Source organism: Sorex fumeus, unplaced genomic scaffold, assembly GCF_029834395.1.
Source record: "Sorex fumeus unplaced genomic scaffold, SorFum_2.1 ptg000092l, whole genome shotgun sequence".
Lineage (NCBI taxonomy): Eukaryota > Metazoa > Chordata > Mammalia > Eulipotyphla > Soricidae > Sorex > Sorex fumeus.
The window spans coordinates 10,463,103-10,489,390 of NW_026606149.1; the positions used below are offsets into that span (position 1 = coordinate 10,463,103).

The window sequence follows — 26,288 nt, forward strand, 5'->3', positions numbered from 1 at the left end:
AACCTGAGCAGTGTGAGAATGTTTCGGGTGACTAGAGAGTGGATCGGTGACTGTGGGTTTTGTTTGTTCCGTGAAACAGGGTAATTTTTGTTGAAACTTGCTTAGAAAGCCCAAGTGGGGAGAGAGAGAGTGTGTGTCTGAGAGAGAGCGTGGCCTTCTCCAGAGCGGAAGGAGACGGAAAGGCGAAGGGACAAGCCAGCCAGAGGCGCTCGGGCGAGTCTGATGCCGCGGCCGCTGGCGCCGACCCGTTGGCGGCAACTTCCTGTAGCTGTGCTTGGAAATTCAGGGGGAATGGATTCGACAGGGAGTTGATTTTTCCTGGTTTTCTTTTCTTTCCTAGGTCTTATCCAGCCCATTCCACGGAACCAGTTTCTCCAAAGTTATTTTAATAATAATTTTGTAAATGAAGCAGATAGACCCTACAAGTGTTTCTACTGTCACCGCGCATATAAAAAATCTTGCCACCTTAAGCAGCACATCAGGTAAGGCCCTGCTCAGTACCCAGGGCACAGGGCATCTACACACCTGGCGGGTAGGGGCTGGAGCAATAGCACAGCGGGTAGGGCGTTTGCCTTGCATGCAGCCGACCCAGGTTCGATTCTCAGCATCCCATAGGGTCCCCTGAGCACCGCCAGGAGTGATTCCTGAGTGCAAAGCCAGGAGTAACCCCTGAGCATCACCGGGGGTGACCCAAAAAGCAAAATAATAATAATAGTAATAATAATAAGCACCTGACAGGTAGGGCTGCTCAGGTCCCAGGGCATCGAAACACCTGTAGGGCTGGGGGTCTGGTGGATTTGTCAGGTGGTTCGGGACGGGGGACTGGGCGCATCAGCTCCTGGTATTTAAAATGCCGCATAGGCCCCGCAGTTGTGACACTCGGCATTTTTATGTTTTAGTGTCTTGACTTAAATACTTAGCCCCGATTCTGCCACCGGGTTTGAGCCCCCCTCCTGGTCTGGAGTGTGTTGCCCGTTGGAGCGCGAGGGCAGCTCAGGCTGTGCTGGCCGAAGGTGGTCAGTGCGGGTGGCCAGGCGTTTCGGGCGCCGTCTGGGTGGCGGCGAAGGTGCTGCCGGTGGGAGCGTGGCGGTGAGGGACTGAGGCCTCCGTGGCCGTCCGTGCAGGTCCCACACCGGGGAGAAGCCTTTCAAGTGCTCGCAGTGCGGCCGCGGCTTCGTCTCGGCGGGCGTGCTCAAGGCCCACGTGCGCACGCACACGGGGCTCAAGTCCTTCAAGTGTCTGGTCTGCAACGGCGCCTTCACCACGGGCGGCAGCCTGCGGCGCCACATGGGCATCCACAACGACCTGCGGCCCTACATGTGCCCCTACTGCCAGAAGACCTTCAAGACCTCCCTCAACTGCAAGAAGCACATGAAGACCCACCGGTGGGCGGGGCCAGGGGAGCGGAGGGATTGTCGGGTCACCTGCGGCGCGTCCCGGGCTCTCGGGCTGCTCTCCACCCTCGGGGCCAGCTCCGGGGGGGGGTTTTGCCTCTGATGTCTTTAGCCGGAGTCGGGCCAAATGCTTCTCGGCCTGTCTCAAAAGGCTCACCCGGAGCCCGGAGGCGGCCCAGGACCAGAGCACTTGCCTTGTCTGTTGAGGCCCTGAATTCGATTCCTGGCACCGCCAAAAACCAAATACAGGGTAGTCAGAAGTTAGACGCAAACGCAAAAGAGGTTTTTTCCTTTTAAATAGACGCAGAGCAGAAAGATTAGCGGCAGTGTCAAGGGCTGCCCGGTACGGCTAGGTGCCGAGGGTTCTGGGAGGAGAGTCCCGGGCAGCCGTGGCCGATCGCCCCGCGCCTCGCCCTCTTGCGGCTGACGCCCACCCTCCCTTCGCGAGCCGCCCTCGCTCCGGCCCGGCAGCCCCGGTCACGCGTGTGCTTGCCTCCCCGAAGCTACGAGCTCGCGCAGCAGCTGCAGCAGCACCAGCAGGCCGCCTCCCTGGACGACAGCGCCGTGGACCAGCAGAGCCTGCAGGTGGAGATGGAGAGCGGCGAGCTGCCGGCGCCCCCGCCGCCCGCCGCCGCCCAGCCCGACGGCCTGCTGGCGCTGGACTCGCAGCACGTCGTGGCCGCGGGAGAGCCGGGCCTGGCCCCGCAGCTGGCGGGGACGCCGCTGGAGGGGGACGAAGGTGCGGCACGGGGTGGTCCGGCTCCCCGCGGCCGCGGGCACGTGCGGGGGGGTCGCCTGTGCTGCCCCCGGGTCGGGAGCGGCTCTCGGCTCCCGGCTGCCCGCGTCCTGGCGGGGCCCCCGCGAGCACGGACGTGGGGGCGGCGCGGGCCGGCTGCGGGTGGGCTTGACGGGGCCTCGCCCTGTGCCCCTGCAGATCGCTTCGTGAGTCCTCAGCACAGCCTGCCGGGGCCGGCCGGCCAGTTCGAGGAGCAGGCGCCAGCGCAGTCCTTCGCCCCGGCCGCCTTGTCCCAAGGTCAGTGGCGCGCGCCGTGGCCCTTCCGGGCGTCTCTGTCCGGCAGGCCCCGGCGCTTCCTGGCCAGGCCACGCTGGCAGGCGCCGTCCGCGTGGGCACCGACGGGGGCGCTGCTGGGGCCGCGCGCATCCTCCACGAAGCGCTTCAGCCCCTCTCGGGAGTCTCCCGGCCGGGCGGGCGACTGGGAGCCCCTGTCACTGAGGTGCGGAGCAGGCCCCGTCCTCTGGACGCCCGCTCGTGGCTTCAGCCTGGCCCTGGCTCCAGGTCAGGCTCGGAGCTTGCTGTCACCTGCAGCTCCGGGCACTCGCTCTCACCTCCCGCACAGCGGCCGCTCTCTCGTCCCCTCACGGTCACTCTCGTGGCCCCTCTCAGCTCGCATTCACCTTCCGCAAAGAGCTCGCTCTCACGGTCCACACAGCTCACTTTCACTTTCCTTCACAGTCACTCTCACGTCCCCTACAGAGCACCCTCCCGCGACCCCAAGGAGAACTCATTCTCACATCCCGCGCAGAGCTCACTTCCACGTCCCCCCACAGAGCTCACTCACGCATCCCCTCGCAATTACCCTCATGTCCCCTCACAGTCACTCTTACGTTTCCTCACAGTCGCTCTCACGTGCCCTCACAGTCGCTCTCACGTCCCTATGCAAAGCTCACTCTCACGTCCCCTCACAGATCCCGTTCACATACCACACGGAGCTCACTTCACATCTCCTCACCACCACTCTCACGTTCCCCGATAATCACTCACGTCTTCTCACAGTCCCTCCCACGGCCCCACACAGAACCAACTCTGTCGTCCCCTCACAGATCACATTCACGCGCCACATAGAGTTCGCTCTCACCCCCCCTCACAGCTTCCTCCTAAGTACCCTCACGGTCACTCCCACGTCTCCTCACAATTCGCTCTCCTGGCCGCTCACACTCTCACGGCCCCACACAGCTCGCTCGCATCCCCTCGCGATCACACTCACGGCCCCTCCCGCAGCTGACTCGGACGTGCCCCCGTCCACACTCGCGCTCGCGGCCCCCGGCTCACGCGGACGCTCTTGCAGGTTTCCCGGTGGCCGACGCCTACGGTCAGCCGGCCGCGTTCCCGGCGGTCCAGCAGCTGCAGGACTCGAGCACGCTGGAGTCCCAGGCCCTGTCCGCCAGCTTCCACCAGCAGAACCTACTTCCGGTCCCCAGCGCTGACGCCATGAACGCGGTGAGTGCCCGGGGTGGGGGCGGCGGGCGAGGCTGTTCCCTGCGGGCTCGTCCCACGACGTCGGAGACGCTGCTTCCCTCGCGTTCTTGTCTGTGGGCCTCGCTCGGGTGCCGGGCCCAGTCGTTCCCAGCGAGGAGCCGGAGCTTGGGTGCTGGGGGTGAGGCCCAGCCCCCGCCCAGAGAGCGCGGGTGGCACCGCCACGCTCTGGAAGCGGCAGAGTTCACCCTCCTCGTCGGGGGCGGGGGGCTTCTGAGTTTTGCTTTTCACTTTTCCGAAAATCGTTTTCGAAGCGACGCCTTTTTGGCTCGCATGGCGACTTTTCCCTTCCTGGTTCGGTGCTGTCTCTCCTTGCGCGCTCGTTGGGCCCTCGTCGGCGGGGCGCTGGGTGAGACACGCGCAGGACAGACGCCCCCGCTCTCTCTCGCTCTGCCCAGCCTGGCAGCGGCCAGTCACTCGCTCTCTGAAGACGGCGCTTGCGGGCCTCGAGCCTCCGCCAGCCTGGAGTTTCCGGTGGCTCCGTGGCATGTGGGCAGCTGCCAGTGGCCCCAGCGCCTGGGCTCTGCTGCCCTCGGGCCCCTCACTGGGCACCCCGGGGTTCTACCAGCGGGTCTGGCTCCTGCAGTAGCTGGTCCCCCCCAGTGAGCCTGGGCGCTTGGGGTGTTCCCAGGCCCCGGGCACCTCCTCACCCCTTTCTTGCTGTGTCGGTGAGGTCAGGCCCGTGGCCCTGCTGCTCCCGGCGTGGGAGGCGTCCTGTCAGCTGTCGGGCCGAGTGCGGAGACGTCGTTCCCAGGGAGGAGCCCCGTGTCCACTCTCAGTGTGGACGCACTGTGCGTGTGCCCTAGGACGATTCCTGGAAGGGTCCGCGCGGAGCCTGGAGTTGGGAAAGGGCCGCCAGCGCTGGTCAGCGCTGCTTGGGCTCTCTGTGCTGACCTGTCCATGCTCAGGGTGTCTGCTCCGTGCTTGTCACATTCCAGACGCCTCACCTGATCCAGGAGTCCTCCCAGGAGGAGTTGGACTTGCAGGCCCCGCGCACCCACTTCCTGGAGGCCAGTGAGGACCAGAGTCGGCGCTCGTACAGGTGGGTCCCTGCGTGGGGTCTCAGGAAGCGTGGCCCCACTCACCCTGCAGACGGCTCAGATGGGGCTCTGAGGGCACGGCCCCCCACCCGCCTGCCCTGCAGATGGGGGCTCCGGCATGGAGACAACCCCTACCCCACAGTGGGACCTGCCACATTGGCTCCCGTCCTGCCACAGTCACACGCGCTTTTGCCCAGGACGGGCTGGCGCGTGTGTCTGTCTGGGCGCCCCGCGTGCAGCTGGCCCAACACCTCCCCCCAAAAGGGTAAAAATGTGCTTCTTTGATGTTTTAAATGATGCTTAAGAGAAACTTGGAAATGTACATTTATACCCCTTTTGGGGAGGTGTTGGGCCAGCTCTCAGTAGTGCTCAGGGCTGGCTCCCGGCTCTGTGCTCTGGGATCAGGGTGGGGCTCGGGGTCGTATGCGGTGCCGGGAATTGGACCATAAAGAGCCTCGCGGGGGCTTGGCCCAGACAGCCGTGCAGACCGTGCTGCGCACTCGCCTCGAGAGCCCCGGGAGCATCTGCGCGGCGTGCTCGGACCCGGAGGCAGGGAAACTCAGCGGTGCTCTCTGCGCGCTGTGCCCCCGTTACGGGAGCAGAGACCGGGGCTGCAGGAGCCGGCCGGGGGCGCGACCCCCAGGCCACGGCCGTGTCTCCTGTGGCGGCAGGTGCGACTACTGCAGCAAGGGCTTCAAGAAGTCCAGCCACCTGAAGCAGCACGTGCGCTCGCACACCGGGGAGAAGCCCTACAAGTGCAAGCTCTGCGGCCGCGGCTTCGTCTCCTCCGGCGTCCTCAAGTCCCACGAGAAGACACACACGGGTGCGTGTTTGCCCCCCAGAGGTCCCTCCCGCCGCCCCTTCCTGTGCCAGGCTTCGTCCCGCGACCCCTGCCCGCGTGGGGCTCAGGTCTTCTTTCCGTGTCACCTCGGCCTGTGGCGTCTGGACTGGGCCTGCCTTGCCCCGGGAGTCTGTCCCCGCTGCCGTGTGTCCTGGCGTGTCCTGGCCGTGCCGGGAGGGGCCGCTGCCCGCTCCCGGGCTCGACGGCGTCTCTGTGACCACAGATGCTGCTCGGCACTCTTTCATGTTCTGTCTGTTTCGCTTTCGTGTCGCACTCGACAGTAGTTGTGGGCCCCTCCTAGGTCTGCTCTGAGATGGCGGGGGCACTTGGTGACCCCCCCAACACACAGCTGCTCTCCGGCCTTCCGCTGTCCCCCCAGTCCCCTTCGTTTCCCGGCTGAGAGCTGTCCGTGGAAGCAGCCCCTGTCGTGGATTATTTGTGCTCTTCCCGTTGACTCAGCAAGGGTTTCCCCGTGTGTGCTGTGCTCTAAGGGTGCTCGTCTCAGTCGCTCTCGGTGACGTGTCTGTGGGACAGTGGTATGTGTCGTGTCAGTCTACCCGGTTCTGTCCATCCGCGTCCCACACAGCACTTTGCTAGGAAGTAAAGGGCGAGGGGGCTGGAGACACGGGTGGGCGCCTGCTTGCGCGTGCCAGACCTGGGTTTGGTTCCTGGAGCCCCGTGTGGTCCCCCCAGCCTGCCAGGAGTAACCCCTGAGCATTACTGGGGGTGCCATAAAGACCCCCCATAAAGACGGTAAAGGTATAAATGCCCCCCACATTCACCTCGACGCGTGGTCCCCGTTGGTGCTCGGGAGCACTGTCTCCGCGCGGGAGGGACGAGGGCAGGTGTGCGGTGCCTAGCTCCTGCAGCTCCCAGCTCTCCTCAGAAGGTCGCACCCCAGGGGCTTCTCCTCTCTCAGGCTTTGTGGGGCGACCTAGTGGGAGTCGCACAGGGCGCCCGGGGGGCCCAGGCTGCGGGGAGGAGGACGGACAGGAGAGGGCATGGCCGGGCTGGGCCCCAGACGGGGGTTCGGGACGTCCCCTCGCCCCCGTGAGGTGCGCCTGGGTCCCGGCTGCCGAGGGGCTGAGGGCCGTCCCCTTGTCGCAGGCGTCAAGGCGTTCAGCTGCAGCGTCTGTGACGCGTCCTTCACCACCAACGGCAGCCTCACGCGGCACATGGCCACGCACATGAGCCTGAAGCCCTACAAGTGCCCCTTCTGCGAGCAGGGCTTCCGCACCACCGTCCACTGCAAGAAGCACATGAAGCGGCACCAGGCCACCCCTGCGGCAACGGCGGCCACGGGAGAGGCCGAATCAGGAGGTACAGTGCTGGCCACCACGTCCGGCCCCCGGGGGGCTGAGTCCTGCTCCCAGTGCGACAGGTGTCCAGGACTGCAGGAGGCAGGAGAGGATGGCGGGCCCTCAGCCTGCCCCCACGAGGAGATCAGCACGGCCCCTCCCCACACTCACACACGCACACACTCACATGTGCACACTTGCACACATGCACACTCATGCGGTTGCACACATGCACACACACACTTGCACATACACACATGCGCGCACACACGCACGGGTGCACATGCACGCAGTCACACACAGTCACACCATGCACACACACACGCTCACTTGCACACACACATGCACACAGTTGCATACATGCACACACGCAGGTGCGAGGGTGGAGCTTTAGCGAGACACTGAGCTCCACGCAGTGGGACCCTCCATGTCCCCCGCTGAGGGCTGCTCTAGGCACAGGTTCAGTCAGGCCACGGGCCTTCCCGGCACGATGTGGCGCGACCTCTCCCGACATGGACCCACAGCGGCCATTCAGCTGCGGCCACCGTCCTCAGGCCCCACTTCCCTGCCCGACGGGCGCTTTTCCTCTGCCCTTGGTCTCAGGCACTGAGAGGGGTCCCCGGTGGGCACTGCCCGGAGCACACGTCTCCCAGCAGCAGTGCTCGGCACCTCTGCTCTTGGCTTCCGGCAGGCCCGGGCGTGAGGTCGCTGTGCTGAGTGGCCGCTGCAGGCACACCCGTCCTGGGAGTCGTTCCCAGCCGGGCGGGGCCAGGGCTCTGTCTGCAGCCATCCTGATGGCGGGAGCCCCTGCAGCACTGTGTCCTGGGTCTGGCTCCCCGCTCCTGTTTCCGTAGAGGGGCAGTAACGGAGTTTCAAGGAGCTGCAGACCCACCCCCCACGTCAGGGTCCCTCCCCCAGCCCTGCCCCGACTCCACAGGCTCGTTTTTAAGATGATCATGATGGTGCCTGGGTTTTAGCGCACGCTCACCACCTCGACCAGTGTCCCCCGGCCCCTCCTCACCTGACACGCTCCCTGTGCCCCTCTCGCTCTCCCCCTTTCTCTCTCCCTCCTTTCCTTCTCCCTCTCTCTCGCTCTCTCGCTCTCTCGCTCTCGCTCTCTCCCTCTCTCTGTCCCTCTCTCTCTCTCTGTCGCTGACTATCTCCTGGTTTCTGACTGTCTCTTGGACTTTGTCTCCCGGTTTCTCCTGGATTTTGTCTCCGGCCGTCCCTGGTCCTGGCTGGCTGTCCTGCTGTCCCGCTGTTGCGCTCCTTCTGTTGTCACTGCTCTCGCTCTGTCTGCTGTGTTCTGGGTCACTTTGAAGTTCAGGGCATGATCCCCCTGCATTTCTGCCGCTCACTTCCCACTGCCCCGCGTCTCTGTAGGTTTCGTTCACGTCAACTCAAGGTTCATCCGTCATACTTCCTTTTGGAGTTCCTTTCTGGGCCTGTCCTCCGTGGCCACCGTCTCCTCTCTCCCACCCTCTTCTCCTTCTCCCCTCCTGTCTCTCCCCTCCCTTCCCCGTTTATTCTAAGCAAAACCACCCAGCTAGCGTGAGACGTCACTGATTCGGGCTTAGCCACTGTCCAGGCCGCTCGCCGTTCCCTTGACGTTCCTCAGACTGAGCCATCGTGCCTTCAGCCGAAACCAGCTAAACGGTTGTCCTTCTCCGTTGGCACCTGATGGCAGCCCGTCGTCGTCCCCGTGCGTGCGCACGCTCGGCTGAAGGCGGCCACCCAGTCCTGCCTTTTCCTCCTTCCCATGAGCCCGTCACTGCGGCCGCCTGCTGGCTGCGGGGCTGGCTCCCTGAGGGCGCTGTGTTCTCGCGACCCGGTCCCCCGTGTCCTTGCTGGTGCCGCCCAGCCGGCCCCACCCGCAGCCTGCGTCTCGGCGGAACCAAGACCCTTCACCTCTCGTGGCAGCTCGGCTGTGTTTCCCGTCGTCGTTGAGACGCACTATCTCGTTTTTTTAGGAACTTGGTTTTTAGTTTTGGGGTTCCCTCGTTGTTCACTCAGACATGTGCCTGGAGGAGGAAGAGGAGAGCTCGGACAGAGGCGCTCTGCGGAAGGCGCGGCCCGAGGTCATCACGTTCACGGAGGAGGAGACGGCGCAGCTGGCCAGGATCCGGCCGCAGGAGAGCGCCACGGTGTCCGAGCAGGTGCTCGTGCAGTCGGCCGCCGAGAAGGACCGCATCAGCGAGATGAAGGACAGGCAGGCGGAGCTGGAGGCCGAGCCCAAGTACGCCAACTGCTGCTCGTACTGCCCCAAGAGCTTCAAGAAACCCAGCGACCTCGTCAGGTGCGTCACCGCCGCGCCGCGCACCCGGGCTGGGCTGAAGCCGCACACGCTCGCTCGCGGCCTCCTGCCCGGCCCGGCCCTCGGGCCCAGCGAGGCTTCCTTCGGAGCTCCTTCGTGGTCCGGGACTCGCTTTCCTGGAGGCTGTGCCTGGCTCGGTGGTCGTGGGGGTAAGAGAAGGGAGGGTCAGTTCTCCGTCTGATCTGATTCTCTCGGCCCAGAGCTGCCGGGTGAGCGGGAGGCCGCAGAGACGAGGCGTGAGCGTGTCGGCAGGGAGGGGGCGTGGGCAGAGGGGGGCCGGGGACACTTGGGGCGCAGCGCGCCATGAGCGAGTCCCGCCTGTGGACAGTCCGGACGATGGGGCGTGGCTGCAGCCGGCGACCCGTCCTCACCCCCTGAGCTGGCCCCAGCCTGCTGGGCGCCCGGCAGTTCTCACCTGCCTTCTGACGGGCACCCAGCCGCTTTGTTTCCGTTTGTCCCGCGGGTCTGGGGTAGTCACTGGGGCGTCCGTGATGTGTCTGTGTTGAGTTCGGCGAAACATTTCCATCTCACGAATTTCATCCAGCCCAGAGTCCGCGTGAGGTCTTTGTCCGCGTGGCTAGTGGCCATTCAGAGCCCCAGCGTCCTCTGTGCGGTGAGAGGACGCTCACGCGCTGCTCTCTGACCAGGCACGTCCGGATCCACACCGGGGAGAAGCCGTACAAATGTGACGAGTGCGGGAAGAGCTTCACGGTCAAGTCCACGCTGGATTGCCACGTGAAGACGCACACAGGTGGGTGCGGCCCTTCCACCGCCCTTCCCCTGCGCCCGGCACACCTCCAGGAGGCAGAGCGCTGAGGAGCCGGGAGCCAGGCAGGAGCACATCCTGTGCGGGCTGCTGACTGGGGGCACGTGGAATGAGTCCCTCCGATCTGCGGGTGCGGGCACTGAACCAAGCCGGGGGCAGCGGCAGGTGTCAGCTGCCCCTCGCACTCCTCCTCAGGGCTCCCAGACACCACCGGCCTGCCGCGCACCGGGGTGGTGTCGGCCCAGGCCCTACATGCCAGCACGGTCTGTGTTGCCTGTGTGTCTGTGCGGTGTGGACAGATGGGCCGGTCAGCGCTAGCCTGCGGTGTAGACAGGCCGGAGAGCCCTGGGGGGCACTGGCCTGTAGTGTAGACAGATAGCAAGAGAGCACTGGCCTGCAGTGTGGACAGATGGGCCGGTCAGCGCTGGCCTGCGGTGTAGACAGGCCGGAAAGCCCTGGGGGGCACTGGCCTGTAGTGTAGACAGACAGCAAGAGAGCACTGGCCTGCAGTGTGGTGGACGGGCTGGGGGGCGCTGACCGGAGACTCTGAGCCCTGCAGCCGTCGCCTCCGGGATCCCGGGACTCCCTGTAGGGGGTCTCAGTGGGGCCCCCCGCCACCGTCTCCGCTCGCCCGCCCCGCAGGTCAGAAGCTGTTCAGCTGCCACGTGTGCTCCAACGCCTTCTCCACCAAGGGCAGCCTGAAGGTGCACATGCGGCTGCACACGGGCGCCAAGCCCTTCAAGTGCCCGCACTGCGAGCTGCGCTTCCGCACGTCTGGCCGCCGCAAGACCCACATGCAGCTGCACTACAAGGGGGACCCCAAGAAGGCCCGCAAGCCCGTGGCCCGGGGCTCCCCCGAGGGGCTGCCGCCCGGGAGCCTCCTCAGCCCCTCCCCCGCCGACTCCAGCGTCCTCATCATGAACAACTCGGTCCTCACGGGGCAGCTGGACCAGAGTCTGCTCCAGCCGGGGCTGGTGGGCCAGGCCATCCTCCCCGCGTCCATGTCGGGTAAGGCACCCGCGGGCCTAGTTCTCTTCCGTCGCGGGCACCCCCACGCCCCCCAGCCCCGCCGTCCCCGCCCCCTCTCAGCTCTTTGGGTCCGTCCTTGACCGGGTTTCCCTGGCACTCTCCCAGCCCAGGCGCACTGGCCGCCGGGCCCTGAAGCAGGCAGAGCAGCCGTGGCCTCTGGCTGGTGGGGCCCGTGGGGAACGTGGCATGGCTTCGCCGGCGCCTCACAGCCCCGCACCCTGCCAGGAGTCTGACTTCCCCCACACCCGGCAGTGCTCGGCTGAGTCTCGGCTCTGTGCTCAGGGGTCCCTCCTGGCTGGACTTAGGGGGCATTTGTGGTGCCCAGGATCGAACTGGGTTGGCTGCGTGCAGGGCAGGTGCCCGACCTGTTTTCCGGCCCGCCAGCCTACCTCCTGGATGCAGACGGGGGCACCGCTGCCCCGCATTGTACCCGGAGGCTGCGGCCACTTCCTGTTGGTCCCCGGGGGGCAGCTGTGCCCACACGCTGCTTCAGCCCTGGCCCCCGCAGCTGTGGGCTCCCCGTGCAGCGTGCCAGGAGGTGCCTTCGTGATCACCGGCTGTCGCTCGCTCTCCTCCCTGTAGCCAGCGGCGACTGGACTGTGTCCCTCACGGACGGCAGCCTGGCCACCCTGGAGGGCATCCAGCTGCAGCTGGCCGCCAACCTGGTGGGGCCCAACGTCCAGATCTCCGGGATCGACGCCTCCAGCATCAATAACATCACGTTACAGGTGCGCTGCCCGCGTGGGGCCCCGTCCCCCACCCACGCTGCCGTGAGCCTGCCCCCTGCCTCCCCAACACCCGTGTCCACTGCTTTCCAGATTGACCCGAGTATTCTGCAGCAGACGCTCCAGCAGAGCAACTTGCTGGCCCAGCAGCTGTCCGGGGAGTCCAGCGCGGCGCCCCCCAGTGGCAGCTCCCTGCAGACCCCGGACAGCACGGTCCCGGCCAGCGTGGTCCTGCAGCCCATCTCAGGCCTGTCCCTCCAGCCCACCGTCACGGCCGCCAACCTGACCATCGGGCCACTGTCCGAGCAGGACTGTGTGCTGGCCGCCGGCAGCACCGGTAAGAAGCCACCATCCGCTGGCAGCACCGGGGCCGGGGCCCGCCGGGAGGGCGTTGGCCTTGCACGCGGCTGACCCGGGTTTAGTCCCCGCGTGCAGAGCTGGGGTCAGCCCAGCACCTCGCCAGGGTGGCCAGTGACTAAGCAAAACCCACTCAGCCCCGGCAGCTCGGCTCTGGCTGAGGCCACCTGCGCGGCCTGTGCTCAGGCCTCACTTTCCTCAGGGACAGGATGGCCGCGCTGGCTTGGGCTCCCCCGGGGCTGCTCCTCTCCAGGCCGGGACTGACTCAGGGAGCATTGGGCTGGCCCCGGCCGCCCTTAGCCAGCGCAACTCTGTAACTCTGTTCTCTTGTCATGCTGACCAGGAGCCCAAGACCTGTCTCAGGTGATGACCTCACAGGGCCTGGTGTCCACCTCCGGCGGCCCCCACGAGATCACCCTGACCATCAATAACTCCAGCTTGAGCCAGGTGCTGGCGCAGGCTGCCGGGCCCCCCGCCGTGTCCTCCTCGGGCTCTCCTCAGGAAATCACCCTGACCATCTCTGGTTAGTGGTTCATGGCGCCAGCGTCTTTCCTCATGATTTCTGTGTCACCTTTTCCTGGGACTGGCCCCTGCCTGGGAACTGCGCATGCTCTGGGTGCTTCTGCCTCTCCCCGGGATTGGCTATGTGCCCGGGAGGGGAGGCAGAGTGGTCGTTCCGGGCAGTGCCGGGACCTTGGCCCCTTCTCCTGTCACCGTGCCCGGGGCAGAGCGGTGGAAGGTGGGCTGAGTGTTGGGCGGCCTGGGGCCACTGGGCGAGGGGGACTTGTGGCTCCTTCCCTGTCCTGCAATTTGCTGATGACCTCCTGAGGTGCATGGGGTCCCGACTGCATCCCGGCGGGGTCCCAGCTGGTCCCATTTGGGGTCCCAGTGGGGTCCCAGCTGGTCTCGGCAGGACGTGATTCTGAGAATCACCGTCGGAGTTCGGCAGTGGGTGGGCCATGTTTCCCTGTCTCTGTCTCCCAGGAAGGGGCTGACTGGCCGGCGGAGCCTGGCCCGGGAGGAGAGTCCCTGCTGGCCGGGGCGGGACGTGACCCCCTGAGCTGGCTTCTGTCCCTTTCCCAGAGCTGAACGCTGCCGCCGGGAGCCTCCCACCAGCCACCCCGCTGTCCCCGTCGGCCGTGCCCGCGCCGAGCCTGCTCATGTCCTCGGGTGTGGGCGGAGACGCCAGCCTCACGCTGACCCTGGCCGACACTCAGGGCCTGCTCTCCGGCGCGCTGGACACGGTCACGCTCAACCTTGCCTCTCAGGTGGGTGCAGGCCCTGTGCAAGGCTCCCGGAGACCCCATCCACGCCCCCATCCTCTCGCCTGTCGTCCGGACAGTCCCTTCCTTGGCGTTTCCACTGCTGAGCGCAGGGAGGAGAAGCCAGAAGCCCGGGTGCTGGCGGGGGAGGGCCAGGCCGGCCTCCCCGGGCGTTTCTGGCACAGGGACGCGCCCTTGGCCGTGCACCTGTCCTGCCTTCCTGGCGGTGACTCTCCCCTCCCCGGCCCTTGAGCCGTGGGAAGCTCATTAAGGGCGGGAGTGGTCGGGCGCCCTGTGCAGTGTGCGGGTCTGGGTGCCCTGGCACGGCCGCCGGGCCTCCTTTCGAAGGACGCCCTGGCCCTCTTTTTTGTGAGCGGTCTGCGCCCCTCACACCCTGGCCCTGCTCTGCTTCTGCTGCTCCCTGGGGCCGGGGCGTGGGCTGGGAGGTGGTTGCAGCCCGTACTGGGCCGGGCGTGGCAGGCGTGAGGCCACGGAACAGCGCACGTCGCTGGCTTTGCGGCTGCCCCCGACACGCGTGGTCTCTGCAGGGCCAGCAGCTCCCCGCCTTACTCACGGACCCCGCACTCTCTGGCCACGGCGCCGCGGGCTCCTCGCAGGTCATCCTGGTGAGCCACACCTCGCAGCCGTCGTCTGCCACGTGCGAGGAGATTGCCTACCAGGTACCCGGGGCGGCCCCCGGCCCGGCCCTGTCCCAGGGGGCTTCCGTCGCCATCTTGGGCTCAGCCCCGCCCCTGTGCCCCTCACAGGTCGCCGACGTGGCCACCAGCCTGGGCCCGGGCGGGCCCGCCGAGAAGGAGGGCCGGCTGCAACCGTGCACCGAGTGCGGGCGCAGCTTCCCGTCGGCTGCACTGCTCCTGCAGCACAGCCGGGAGGCGCACGGGCGGGAGCGCATCCACGTCTGCGCGCTCTGCAGGAAGGCCTTCAAGCGCGCCACGCACCTCAAGGTACGGACGCCCCGGCCCAGACTCCGCGGGGGACCTCAGAGTGCCCGGCCCGTTGGCCTCATGCTCCCCGCCTCTGGGGCCCGTGTGGCGGCGCGGTCGTGCGGCTGGGGGCTAGCCCACTCGGGAGAGGGGCTGTGGGGGCCACGGCGGGACCGAGAGGCCTGAGGCCCGAGGGCGGGGCGTCGTGCCTCACAGACAGCCCGGCTGCTGTTGTGTTTGGGGTTCGGGCCCGAGACATATCTCGGCAGGTTGGAGCCTGCAGGAGCCTGTACTCAGCCCCTGGTATCACATACGGCCCCCTGAGCACTGAGCCAGGAGCGACCCCTAGCCCAGCTGCCAGCCCTGGTTCCCTCCAGAACAAGGTTTGGGATTGAGAGACTTAGGTCGTGCTAGGAAGTAACAAGAGACACCGTGAGCGGGCCGGCCCCAGAGCCCGCCTCCCCCACGGGGACAGTCGGAGGCGGTGTGAGAGATGCACATGGACCCCCGGACATGGGGTTGCTGTCCTGGTGCGCTCAGGGTCCCGGGGGCAGCCCCAGCGTCGGGGCACAGGGACAGTCCATCGGCCAGGGAGGGAGGGAGGGTACCCGCTGCCTGCTAGCCCGGGCCGGCCTTGGGGGCCGAGGGACCGGGCACCCGGGCTGACCCGGATCGGCAGCCCCCAGCGCTGTCCTCGCTCCTCGCAGGAGCACATGCAGACGCACCAGGCGGGCCCCTCCCTCAGCTCACAGAAGCCACGCGTGTTCAAGTGTGACACGTGCGAGAAGGCGTTCGCCAAGCCCAGCCAGCTGGAGCGCCACAGCCGCATCCACACAGGTGAGGCCGCGCGGCGCTCTGGGCAGCCGTGACCCTGGCGGGACGCGCGCTCAGCCCGTGGGCCTCGCGGCCCGGGCGCCCGAGTCCTTCGCTCGGGCACAGCCCGGGTGGCCAGCGCGCTGCCGGGGCCTGACGGTGCGCGTTCCCGCAGGCGAGCGGCCGTTCCACTGCGCGCTGTGCGAGAAGGCCTTCAACCAGAAGAGCGCGCTGCAGGTGCACATGAAGAAGCACACGGGGGAGCGGCCCTACAAGTGCGCGTACTGCGCCATGGGCTTCACGCAGAAGAGCAACATGAAGCTGCACATGCGGCGCGCGCACAGCTACGCGGGTGAGCGGCCGGGCGGGTGGGGCGGCGGGGGCGAGGGGAGGCGGCCCGGCCGCGGGGCTGACGCCGTCACGGTCTCCCGCCGCAGGCCCCTTGCAGGCGGCTGCCGGCCCGCAGGAGCAGACCGGGGAGGAGCTGAGCCGGACCCTCCACCTGGAGGAGGTGGTGCAGGAGTCGGCCAGCGAGTGGCAGGCGCTGACCGACGTGTTCTGACGCCGCCGGACCCCACCCTGACGCTGCAGCTGCTGGGCGTGGAGAGCGAGGCCCGTGGAGCCCCCCGCCCCCCGAAGCTTCAGGTGTTGAGAACGTTCCCGCGGCAACGTTTTAGCTCTCCGTTACCTAAGGAATCATTGTCTTTCAGAGACTGCAGGGAAGAAACTGGGGAAATGTGAACACGTGGTTGTCGCTTGTCCACAAATCACTGAACTCAGGTACTCCCACGGGCGGCGCTGCTGCCTGCGTCCTCCACGGCCAGTTGACTGGACCCTGCTATCGTGTCGTGTGATTTCCTTGTCTCAGCAAAGAGGGAAGCCGACGTGGGAAGGCCCCGCGTTTCCTTCGTGCTTCCCGTTCTGAGAAGCAGAGCTCGCGAGACCCGCTGGGGACGGTGCCCGGGGCGGCGTCCTGGGCACTCGGAAGTCGGTAGGCACGGAACTCGGCACGCTGCCCGCGCTGGCACCTTGGGCGGTGGCGGGGCCACCCTCTCTCCACCACGGCGAGTGGCCATCAGAACCAAAAGGCAGTGTCCGGGTGTGGACTCGGGGAGGGAGCAGACCTGACACGGGATGAGGGTCGCGTGTCCCTCGCGGTGACGCCACACCTGCTCGTGACGGGCCTTCAGGCGCGCGGGGCCGGCGGCCGCAGAAAGCACAAGCCATACGCTGCAGGCCCGAGGGTGGTGGCCTGGCCCTGGCCACCCGCCGCCCCGGGGCCGCTGCAGAGTCTGAGCGAAGAGGCCTCGTGCGCCCCGCCGCCGTCTCGTGCGTCGGCAGATGGACTTTTCATTTCAGGGAATTCCTTAGTATCATCAATGGTGCCACATTAAACCTGTCGCAAACCAAATCCCAGCCCGTGCCGGGGCCGAGGGCGCGTCCTCCGCAGCATTCCAAAGACGGAACGTTCTGGACTCGACGGGAACCTCTCCTTGGCCGTTATTTATATGTTCTCTCTAGAATACCTGTGTACATAGACGCGCGGCCCTGTGTGGCTGACAGTGTTTGTAAATAACGCACTCGCCCGGGCGCCGCCGGTCAGTATTGGGCTCGGGCGTGGGGACGGCCCCTGCGTTGTCACGGAGACGAGCGGATGCTCTGTGGCGAGGGTTTCGTTTTCCTGAAGAATAATTGCCTTTATTTTCTCTCATTGCCTCCCTGGTTTCCGAAGAGAGTAGTTTATTATAAATGTTGTATGGACTTTGTACATTCTGAAGAAAGACTTTTCACCATTATTTTTTTGAAAGGGCATCTTTTGATTTTTTTGTTGTTCACTTTTGGCATCTGTATATAAGTGATATTGATGGTGATATAAACCCTTTTGTTATGTGAAAATATTTAAGTCAGAAAACTGTTAAATAATATTACTTTTTATCAAACTGCTTTGTGTATCGCATATTTTTTAAGGGGGAAAAGCCTTATTTGACTGATTCTTGTGATACTGGACTTACTCTATGTCCTAAGTTTTTTCATGAATGTTACTGTGTGTACCTGGCTGTCGTCAGTATATTCAGAACAATGGTGATTGTGCCAGAGTTTTAAAGGTTCTACTTTTTAAAATGCACTTTTTTCCTTACAATTTTATATTTAAATATTTTAGAAATGTTGATTTTGATGAACAAATATCCCCAAAGTTGAAATGATCGGATTTAAAAATTTTTGTTCTTGCAAGTTAATTTATTTTGGTTTTCCTCATTAAATGCCACCTCAGGACAGTCTCCAAGGGTCCCGTTCCTAATCGTCCAGAAAGCAGAGTCAAGAGAACTGTATCGGTGAGCTGCCTGCTAAGTAAGGCCTTACCACGTGAATTTAAAACCTATTCTTATTTTGGTTAAAAAAATAAAAGAATAATCTTTTGTGAGAATTAGTTCGCAAAAAAGGACATCAGTAGATTCGTTTGATTTTCTTCCGACTCTTCAATGCTGCTTCTTTGGGGAACATTCCTCAGAAATGTCAGGTTTCATCCAGGCACAGTTTCCCCTGGGCCTGTGCTGGTGTCCGGGCCCGCCTCTGGCCTTAGCGCCGGCTGACCTGTCTTCTGACAAGACAGTCTAGTCTCCTGCATAACCAGGGTTTCGAGGGCAGATACCTGTATTTTCAGAGTCTCATAGCAAATCTGCTTTGGAATAACAATAAACAAAAAATGAAGTCAGGACATGTGATCAGTTTTTTTCCTCTGAAGTATTGGTCACTGTGCTCTGCCACCCGGCTGTTGGCTCAAGTCCCCGCCAGCAGCGTTGGTGGGGTCAGACCCGGGGCCTGGGGACAGTGTCCTCTCCCAGCAGGGCTCTGTGTGCAGGCCATGGTGGGCAGCAGGAGAGGCCACGTGGAAGTGGCCATGCGTGTCCAGCCAGGAGCAGATGAGGCCTTGGGAGCCCAGACAGCAGGCCCCGGGCCCGTCCCCCGGCAGGGTGAAGCACGCGTGCACACGGGTGCCCGTTCCCGGCGGGCCTGGACTCTCGTCTGTCTGGGGACCACTTCCACCTGGACCCAGGCGCCGCTGGTCAGGCTCCTGCCAAGTACCCAGGTCTTGCCCACAGCCCGAGCTAGCCAAGCCTGTGCGTGAGTGACAGAAACCTTGGTGAGCGGAAGGGGTGTGCGTGTGTGTTGGTGTGTGTACACGTGCGTGGTCCACAGGCAGGGCTCAGGTAAGGGCACACAGCTGCCCCCTAGTGGCAGAACTTGTGCAGCCCGCCAAGATGCATGCTGGGTCCAGTAAGTGACCGTGGCTCAGACTTGTCTTGGACACATTTTTTTTTTTATCTTTGGGGTCACATCACCCAGGGGGAGGCTTGAGGGACCCTGGGGCAACTGTGTGTCAGGCAAACCCCTGCCTGCTACTATTGCTCCCACCCAGAGCTCTTTCGGGAACCTCAGAATTGTTGGTGGCGCAGACGTGGATGCTGTTTCCTTAACCCAGTGCTGTCTCAGAAGTGGGTATCTAGGGCCACGGCAGGTCCGTGGGCTGTGCGTGTGCAGCAGTTTGCTGAGAGTGAGGGCCGGCGTGTCGATGTCTGGGGGACATTCGCCTGTGTCTGCTGATCGGAGGGACGTGGGAGTGGAGAGCCAGCTCCCGGGGTGCTGCCTCTTAGTGGCTTCCAGAATCGGGGCAGTGAGGGGGGACCGGGGCACCCCTGGTCTTGGCTGTGGAGACGACGGGTGTGCCGGTGGCTCTTTCCTGCATCTCCCGCATCACAGCGCCCAGCCCAGTCACTATCGGCGGAGTTCAGGTGCTGGACGACAGCCCGCGTGTCCCCTTCTGTGGCGCTGGGCCTCATCAGGGCCCCCGCCCCCAGGGCTCCCAGTGTGAAGCGACCCTTGGCCCTCAGTCGCTTGTCTCCGCCCCCTGTGCTCCCTCCACACTATCTGGGGAGATGACAGAGAAGCTGCAGGAGCATGCGGGGACCTGCCCGTTACGAGCACCCCAGCTTCTGGCACGGGCCACTCGGGCCCGCAACCTGAGAAGCCACCGCCCACTTCCAGACTGTTCTGTGGGCCCGGGGAGCTGGGGGGGAGCCGCCCCTCATTCCCTGGCTGAGCCCCAGTCTGCAGCCTGCAGCGGGTGGGGAGATTCCTGCTGTCCCCTCAGCCCCTCTCTCCCCTCAGCCCCATTCTCATCCCTCTGCCCCGTTCTCTCCTCTGCCCCGTTTTCTCCCCTCAGCTCCACACTCCTTCCTCAGCCTCGTTCTCCCTCCTCAGGTCCATTCTCTCCCCTCCGTTCCCTTTTCTCCCCTCAGCCCCATTATCTCTCCTCAGCCCCATTCTCCACTCAACCCAGTACTTGCCTCAGCCTCATTCTCCCCTCAGCCCTGTTCCCCTCAGCCCAGTTCCCTCAGTCCTCTTCACCCTTCAGCATCATCCTTGCCTTGAGCCCTATTCTCTTCCTGAGCCCCGTCCTCTCTCCTTAGCCCCATTGTCCACCTAGCCCAGTTCTTGCCTCAGCCTCATTCTCCCCTTAGCCCCCCTTCTCCCTTCAGCCCTGTTCTCTCCCCTCAACCCCATTCTCTCTCCTCAGCCCCATTCTCCAATCAGCCCAGTTCTCACCTCAGCCTCATTCTCCACCTCTGTCCCCCTCTGCCCTCAGCCCTGTTCTCCCTCAGCTCCATTTTCTCCCCTCAGTTCCCTTCTCCCCTCAGCTCTATTTTGCTCTCTTTGCTCAGCCCAGTTCTCTCCCCTCAACTTTTGTTTCCCTCTCAGCCCTGCTCTTCCTCAGCCTCCCCTTTCTATCCCTTCAGCTTCATTTCCCCTTCAAACTCATTCTCTCCCCTCAGCCCATTCTCCCCTTAGCCTGGTTTTCCCCCCAGCCTGTTCTCTCAGCGCAGTTCACCTCAGTTTCTTTCTTAGCCCCATTCTCTTTCCAATTCTCACCTCAGCCTCATTCTCCCCATCCACCCCCTCTCCCTCAGGCTTGTTCTCTTCCCCTCAGCCCTGTTCTCTTCCTCAGCCCTGTTCTCCCCTCAGCCCCATTCCCTCCCTTTAACCCTGTTCTCCCTTTACCTCAGCTCCTTTCTTCCCTCAGCCCTGATCTCTCCACTCAGCCCTGCTGTCTCTCTTCAGCTGCATTTTCTGCTCAGCCCCGTTTTCCCTCAGTCCTTTTCTTCTCAGTCCTGTTCCCTTCAACTCTGTCCTCCCTCTCCTCCGTTCTCTCTCCCCTCAGCCCCATTCTTCCCTTAGCTTCATTCTCTTCCTCAGTCCCATTCTCTTCCCCTCAGCCCCATTTCTTGCTCAGCCCAGTTCTTGCCTTAGTCATGTTCTCACCTCAGCTCTATTCCCCTCAGCTCTGTTCTTCCTCAGTCCCATTCTCTCACTTCAGCCCCGTTCTCCTCTCAGCCCTGTTCTTCCTCACCCCCATTCTCTCCCCTCAGTCCCGTTCTTCCCTCATCCCAGTTCCCCTTGACCCCATTCCCCACTCAGCCCAATTCTCACCTCAGCCCTGTTCCCTTCACCCCAGTTCCCCCTCAGGCCCATTCTAATCTCTCAGCCCTGTTCTCTCCCTTCAGCTCCCGTCTCCCCTTGACTTTGTTTTCCCTTCAGCCTTATTCTCTCCCCTCAGCCCCATTCTCCCCCTCAGCTCTGCTCTCTCTCCTGAGCCCCATTGCCTTCCTCAGTCCCATTCTTTCTCTTCCGCCCCTTCTCTGCTCAGCCCAGTTCTCACCTCAGCCTCTTTTCCTCCTCAGCCCAATTCCCTCAGTCTCCTCTCCCCTCAGTTCCATTTTTTCCCCTCAGCCCCATGCTTTTCCTCAGTCCTGTTCTCTCTCCTCAGCCCATTCTCCACTCAACCCATTTCTTGCCTCAACCTCATTCTCCCCTCAGTTCTGTTCCCTGCAACCCAATTCCCTTTAGCCCCCTTGTTCCCTGAGGCCTGTTCTCCCCCCGAACCCCATTATCTTCCTCAACCCTGTTCTCTCTCTTCAGCTCCATCTCCACTCAGCCCAATTCTTGCCTCAGCCTTACTCTTCACTCAGCCATGTTCCCCTCAGCCTGTTCTCTTAGCCATGTTCTCCCCTCAGCACTATTTTCTCCTCAGCCCCATTCTCTCCCCTCAGCCCAGTTTCCCTCAACTCCCTTCTCTCCTCAGCCCCATTCTCCACTCAGCCCAGCTCTCACGTCGGCCTTGCTCATCCCTCCTCCCTTTTCTCCCCTCAGCCCTGTTCTCTCCTTTCAGCCCTGTTCTCTTCCTCATCCCTATTCTTCCCTTGGCCCCATTCTCTTCCCTCGACCCCATTCTCCCCTCAGCTCAGCCCCCTTCTCCCCTCAGCCCTGTTCTCTCCCCTCAGTCCCATTCTGTCTCTTCTGTCCCATTTTCTCCTCAGCCCAGTTCTCATCTCAGCCTCATTCTCCCCTCAGCTCTGTTCTTCTTCAGCCCTATTTTCTCCCCTCAGCTCCCTTTCGCCCTCAGCTTTGTTTCCCGTCTCAGCCTTGTTCTCTCCTGCAGCCCTGTTTTCCCCTCAGCCCTGTTCCCTTCTACCCTGTTCCCTCAGCCCTGTTCTTCCTCTGCTCCATTCTCCCCACAGCCCTGTTCCCCTCAGCCGTGTTCTCCCTCAGCCTCGTCCTCTCCCCTCAGCCCAATTCCCTCAGTCCCCTTCTCCCCTCAGCCTCATTCTCTCCCCTTAGCCCCAGTCTCTCCCTCAGTCCCCTTCTCTCCCCTCAGCTCCATCCTCTGCTCAGCCCAGATATCGCCTCAGCCTCGTTCTCTCCTCAGCCCCATTCTCTCCCTTTAGCTCTCTTCTCCCCTCAGCTCTCTCCTCAACTTCTCTCACCCTGTTTTCCCCTCAGCCCGCGGAGTCCTCAGCAGCCGCCCTTGGGACTCCAGGCCTGCCAGCCTTTCTAGAAGGTGCCCGAGCCCCTGGGTGGGTCCGTCCCACCTTCTCCCACCGAGTGAGCACCGCAGGCGTCCACAGCCATGGAGGCAGAGGGAGCGGGGCTGGGGGCAGACGCAAATGGAGGGGGACCTGGGTTCTGGTGAACTCTCCGAAAGCGCCCGCTGGCATTCGCCAGGGTCCCTCTCTCCAGGCACCGTCGTCACCGGGGGCCGCCGTGGCTCCCCACAGCCCAACACAGAAGACGGTGTGGTGCCAGTAACGGTTTATTACGGTCCCACGTGGACACGGTGCCCTTCCCCGGCCGCGGGCAGCGGGGTTTTCCCCACCGGGGAGGTCACTCAGTCAGTCAACGTCCCGCTCAGAGACGGGCGGGAGGGTTTGTTTCTGGAAGGTTCTTCGGTGTGTCTCAGCCTCTCCTCCCGGAGGCCGCGGATTACAGGACGTTCCAAAAGCCCCGAACGGGCAGCGTTAGGTCGGGTTAGCGCGGGCTAAGGGGGGTGCGCCCGGGAAAGAAGGGGTGAGTCCGTTAGGGGTGTCGCGGCGTTAGACCAGCTCTCTGCCCTGTCCCCGTGCGGGGCGGGACGACTCTCCGAAACGCTCTCTGCGGGCTCCCGCGTCCGGCTGGGCTCGGGGCAGGCCCGGCCGCTGTCCCGCTGCCCCCGCGTGCCCGTGCCCGCTGCAGGCCGCCGCCTCCTCGTCCTCTCGCTCGCCATCGCCTGGGCGTGGGCGGCACCGGCCCCGGCCGCCCCGTCTGTGCCGCGCCCGCCCGTCGCGCCTCACGACGTACCAGACCCTCAGTGACGTCTGCGCCGCCCCAAAGCGAATGGAAGCTGGGGTGGGGGCACGGGGGGGGCTGGGGTCCCGCGGGGCGTCTTCGCGGACGCACCCCACAGCCGGGGGCAGGGTGCAGGCGGGGGCAGGGGTGCGGGACCCCCGGGAGAGGCCACCTGGGGGCAGGGTGGCCGCGTCTTCAGAGGGATGAGAGTGTCAGTAGGTGGGTGCCCCCGAGTGCGTGTGGGGGGTCGGCAGGGGAAGTTAGGGGCTGCGGGGGCTTAACAAGCGGGGGTCGGGGCGGTCCTCAGCGTCGAGCCATGGGGGACCCCGAGCGACTGTCTCTTCCTCCCTGCAGAGAGGGGAGCAGAGTCAGGGGGCAGCGGGGCTGGGGCCTGGGACTGTCCAGGGAGAGACCCTGGGGGTGACGGAGGGGTCCGGGCGCGTCCGCACTGGCTGGCCTTGCTGTGGGGGGCGGGAGTGGGAGGGGTGTGGAGTGGGTGCGGACCGGACCCTCCCTGCCTGGGCCCCGACCTATGGTGCAGGCGTGGGGACAGCCCCGTGGACTCGTCCAGCACCTGGGGGCACCCCATCGAGAGCGGGATCGGGGCCCCTTGGGGGTCAGACCCCTGCAGCTGCCCCCGGGCCAAGTTCCCCAGGCTGCTCGGTGGCCGCGTCGCCCTGGCTGCTGCCATCTGGTGGCTCTGGTCAAGGGGCGGTGGCCAGCAAACGGGCAGAGCACAAGCCTTGGACGCTGCCACATCCAACAGCCGTCAAGCCGATGCCCTCTGTGCCCAGCAGGGACCCGGCTCCCCGCCCGCCCAGGGGCAGCGCCCTGCAGAGCCCGGCGGTGACGGGCAGCAAGGCACACCCGGGCATGCCCTCATCTCCCGCCCGCCGACCGCCTGCGTTACCAGCTTGAAGATTCTGGAGAGAGTGCTCTGGGCATCGTGGGCCCGGAAGCCCTTGTGTGCCGACGCGCGGCCTCCGTAGCCGAATCCCGGCTTCTGGCCCTCGGCGCCCTGTGGGGAGACAGGCGCTCAGGGCCGCGGGGCAGGGCCGCAAGGGTGTCGCCCGCCGGAGCGCGGGGAGGAGCTGAGGCGCGGGTCCGTGTGCTCCCGGGCCTGCGAGGCCTGGGCAGAGGGCACAGGCACCGGGCAGGGCAGAGGACAGTGCCCGCAGCCGCCACCCTGCGGAGCCTCCGCGTGCAGCATCTCCTCACGGGCTCCCGGATCCCGGAATCCCTGCAAGTGACCCTGACGCAGCACCCGTCCGCGGCCGCACGGCACGGGAGCACTGTGGGGGAGAGCGGGAGCGCCTCTGCCTGCCCAGCCCGGAAAGTCCAGGCCTCTGCTCGCTGCTGCCGCCTGCTGGGACCAGAGTCAGAAACAAGCTGTGAGCTGGGAAAAGGGCCTGTGGTCAGGGGTTGCCCAGTCGGAGACACTCCTGCGGACGGTCAGGAAACGCAGGGCTAGAGGGAAAGAAGGCCCTGCCCCTCCCCCCTCCTCCTCTCCTTTCTTTCTTCCTTCCCCTTCTTTCCCCTTCCCTCCCTCCCTCCCTTCCTCCTTCCTTCCTTCCGTCTTCCTTCCTTCCTCCCTTCCTTTCCTCCCTTCCTTTCCTCCTTCCTTCCTTCCCACCGCTCCTCCCTCACCCCTTCCTCTCTCCTTCCTCCCTTGCTCCCCTTTCTCCTCTCCCCTCCCCCTCGGCCCCCCCCTTGGTCGAGCCCACCCCCTCTTCTCAGCATGCACAGCAGGGCCTCGGCGGCGAGTGATGTCTTGAGGCCCCGACCCGCCTCCGGCCCGCTCTGCCCCTGGGTTCTTCCTCCAACTGGGCTCGGACGCCTCCCTGGGGCGCCTGACCGCTCACAGGGAGCTCCTGAGGGTCCCGCACTCAGGTGACCTGGGGACAGGATGGGGCGGGGGGCTCCAGGCCCGGCTCTGGAGCTGCTCCTCGTTGTCTGTTGGAGAAATTGGGGGTTTTCCCGGAGAGCACTGGCCGCGGGAGTCCAGGAACCTTTGGGAGAAGAGGCCTGGGCGGGTGGGGCTGCCGGTGAGAGGCAGCGGCCAGCGGGCCGGGCACCTGCAGAGGAGGGCGCCGCGTGGGCGGAGGGGGAGGGGCGAGGGCGCGCACGTACCCAGCTGAATCTGCTGAGGGACAGTCCTCTGCCCTGCGAGGAGAGAGAGAGGGTGTCGGCCGCCGTGAGGGTGCGGCCCCTGCTGGCCAGGACACGCGGGGTCTGGGGAGGGGTGGTGAGCCTTACCTTGCCCTGGGACGGAGGGGGCGTCCGCGGGGTCACCTGCAAAGACAGGGCGGTCAGCGGAGGGACAGGGTCGGCGAGGGACAGTCACCTGGCCAGTGCCATCGGCAGAGTCCAGCACTCCGGGGGCCAGGGACCGCCCAGCGAGTCCCGCTGAACCTGAGGACCGCGGCCGCCTGCTCCGCGTGTTGGAACAACAGCTGCAGGGAGTGACGAGCCCCGGGACCCCCCCCTTGCCCATCCAGAGCCCAGACCTGTCCCCGGGGCCCTGACCCCCAGCACTGGCCGGGAGCACTCACGCCCTTGCGTGGGGAGCACTCACAATGTTCTTGAAGAACTGGATGACGGGGTTCTCATCCTGGGCCCGGCCGTGCTGGGATTTCTGGGGCAGGGAGCCGTAGTGGGTGGTTCTGGTCGCGTGATGGGTGTCCTGGAAGACAGCGGGGGCCACTCAGCACCGGCTCGAGCGCCGACTCAGCACCTCGGTGTCTGGGTCTGTGGGACTCAGGGCCTGGTGCCTGCGGGAGGCAGCGGCTGTGGGCAGGGTGAGGGCGGGCCGCCCCGCCGGGAGCCACGCAGGCCATGCCAGCCTGAAGGCAGTGGCTGAGGCCCGCGGAGGGGCCGACCTCCGAGGGCTGAGGGGTGTCCCGCTCTCTCCTCTCCCACGGCTCCCTTGGGCTGCTGCTCCCCGGCCCTGACCCTGCCCATCCGGCCGGTCACTCACCTCCGCAGACTCAGACTCTGTCCAACTCCAGAACCAAGAACTCAAACCCAACTCAGACCAACCAAAGGACTGAAAGGGTCCCACCTCTCACCCCCTGACTGACCGAGAAGCTCTGATGTCAATGGCCAGGCGGGGCGGCCGTGGCCGTGAGCCTGACCTAGCTCACCACTCAAGACGGGCCAGTCCCAGGGGGTGGCACACGGCCAGCCCGGGTTCGATATCTGACACCCCGTGAGGTGCCCGGAGTCAGCCCCGAGCATCGCGGGTGTGGCCGGCCCTGCCCTCGCCCTGTGGGGTTAACACACAGTTTGCTGCTCAGAATCTGACGCGCAGATGCTGGCCCGTCTCTACTGACCCTGCCTGGCCCCTGGTCACTCCAGGGAGGCCGGGCCATGCTGGGGTCTGGCAGAGGCTGGGCGCACGCGGCCGAGCTTTCATTTCTCACCATCAGAGCTTACTCGGCTGTGGGGTGGGTGTGAAGGTCGTGCTGGGTGTAGGCGTGTTTCACGAGGGGTCACAGCCCTGCTCTGGACCCTGCAGGCTGGGCTGGGGGCTCTCTCCACGCACGCGAGGCCCCGGCCGGGCCCACCGGGA

At 64.8% G+C, this 26,288-nt stretch overlaps 2 protein-coding genes across 2 annotated transcripts in view; one reads left to right on the forward strand and one right to left on the reverse strand.

The window, feature by feature from the left end:
• ZNF236 (zinc finger protein 236) overlaps nucleotides 1–16,024 on the forward strand; it is a 35,920-nt gene extending 19,896 nt beyond the window's left edge. Inside the window, exons 11-30 of the mRNA XM_056131506.1 lie at nucleotides 341–482; nucleotides 1,125–1,385; nucleotides 1,898–2,133; nucleotides 2,329–2,427; nucleotides 3,482–3,633; nucleotides 4,608–4,711; nucleotides 5,381–5,532; nucleotides 6,658–6,870; nucleotides 8,862–9,144; nucleotides 9,810–9,913; nucleotides 10,571–10,936; nucleotides 11,540–11,685; nucleotides 11,776–12,019; nucleotides 12,383–12,562; nucleotides 13,123–13,307; nucleotides 13,850–13,981; nucleotides 14,069–14,266; nucleotides 14,953–15,082; nucleotides 15,234–15,410; nucleotides 15,496–16,024. Of these exons, the coding sequence (XP_055987481.1) occupies nucleotides 341–482; nucleotides 1,125–1,385; nucleotides 1,898–2,133; nucleotides 2,329–2,427; nucleotides 3,482–3,633; nucleotides 4,608–4,711; nucleotides 5,381–5,532; nucleotides 6,658–6,870; nucleotides 8,862–9,144; nucleotides 9,810–9,913; nucleotides 10,571–10,936; nucleotides 11,540–11,685; nucleotides 11,776–12,019; nucleotides 12,383–12,562; nucleotides 13,123–13,307; nucleotides 13,850–13,981; nucleotides 14,069–14,266; nucleotides 14,953–15,082; nucleotides 15,234–15,410; nucleotides 15,496–15,620 (3,629 nt within the window). The 3' untranslated portion in view covers nucleotides 15,621–16,024. The remainder of the gene's footprint in view (nucleotides 1–340; nucleotides 483–1,124; nucleotides 1,386–1,897; nucleotides 2,134–2,328; nucleotides 2,428–3,481; nucleotides 3,634–4,607; nucleotides 4,712–5,380; nucleotides 5,533–6,657; nucleotides 6,871–8,861; nucleotides 9,145–9,809; nucleotides 9,914–10,570; nucleotides 10,937–11,539; nucleotides 11,686–11,775; nucleotides 12,020–12,382; nucleotides 12,563–13,122; nucleotides 13,308–13,849; nucleotides 13,982–14,068; nucleotides 14,267–14,952; nucleotides 15,083–15,233; nucleotides 15,411–15,495) is intronic.
• A 6,946-nt stretch (nucleotides 16,025–22,970) lies between these two features.
• MBP (myelin basic protein) overlaps nucleotides 22,971–26,288 on the reverse strand; it is a 36,250-nt gene continuing 32,932 nt past the window's right edge. Inside the window, exons 6-10 of the mRNA XM_056131492.1 lie at nucleotides 25,293–25,400; nucleotides 24,974–25,009; nucleotides 24,848–24,880; nucleotides 23,628–23,735; nucleotides 22,971–23,065 (exon numbers count right to left, since the gene is read on the reverse strand). Of these exons, the coding sequence (XP_055987467.1) occupies nucleotides 23,021–23,065; nucleotides 23,628–23,735; nucleotides 24,848–24,880; nucleotides 24,974–25,009; nucleotides 25,293–25,400 (330 nt within the window). The 3' untranslated portion in view covers nucleotides 22,971–23,020. The remainder of the gene's footprint in view (nucleotides 23,066–23,627; nucleotides 23,736–24,847; nucleotides 24,881–24,973; nucleotides 25,010–25,292; nucleotides 25,401–26,288) is intronic.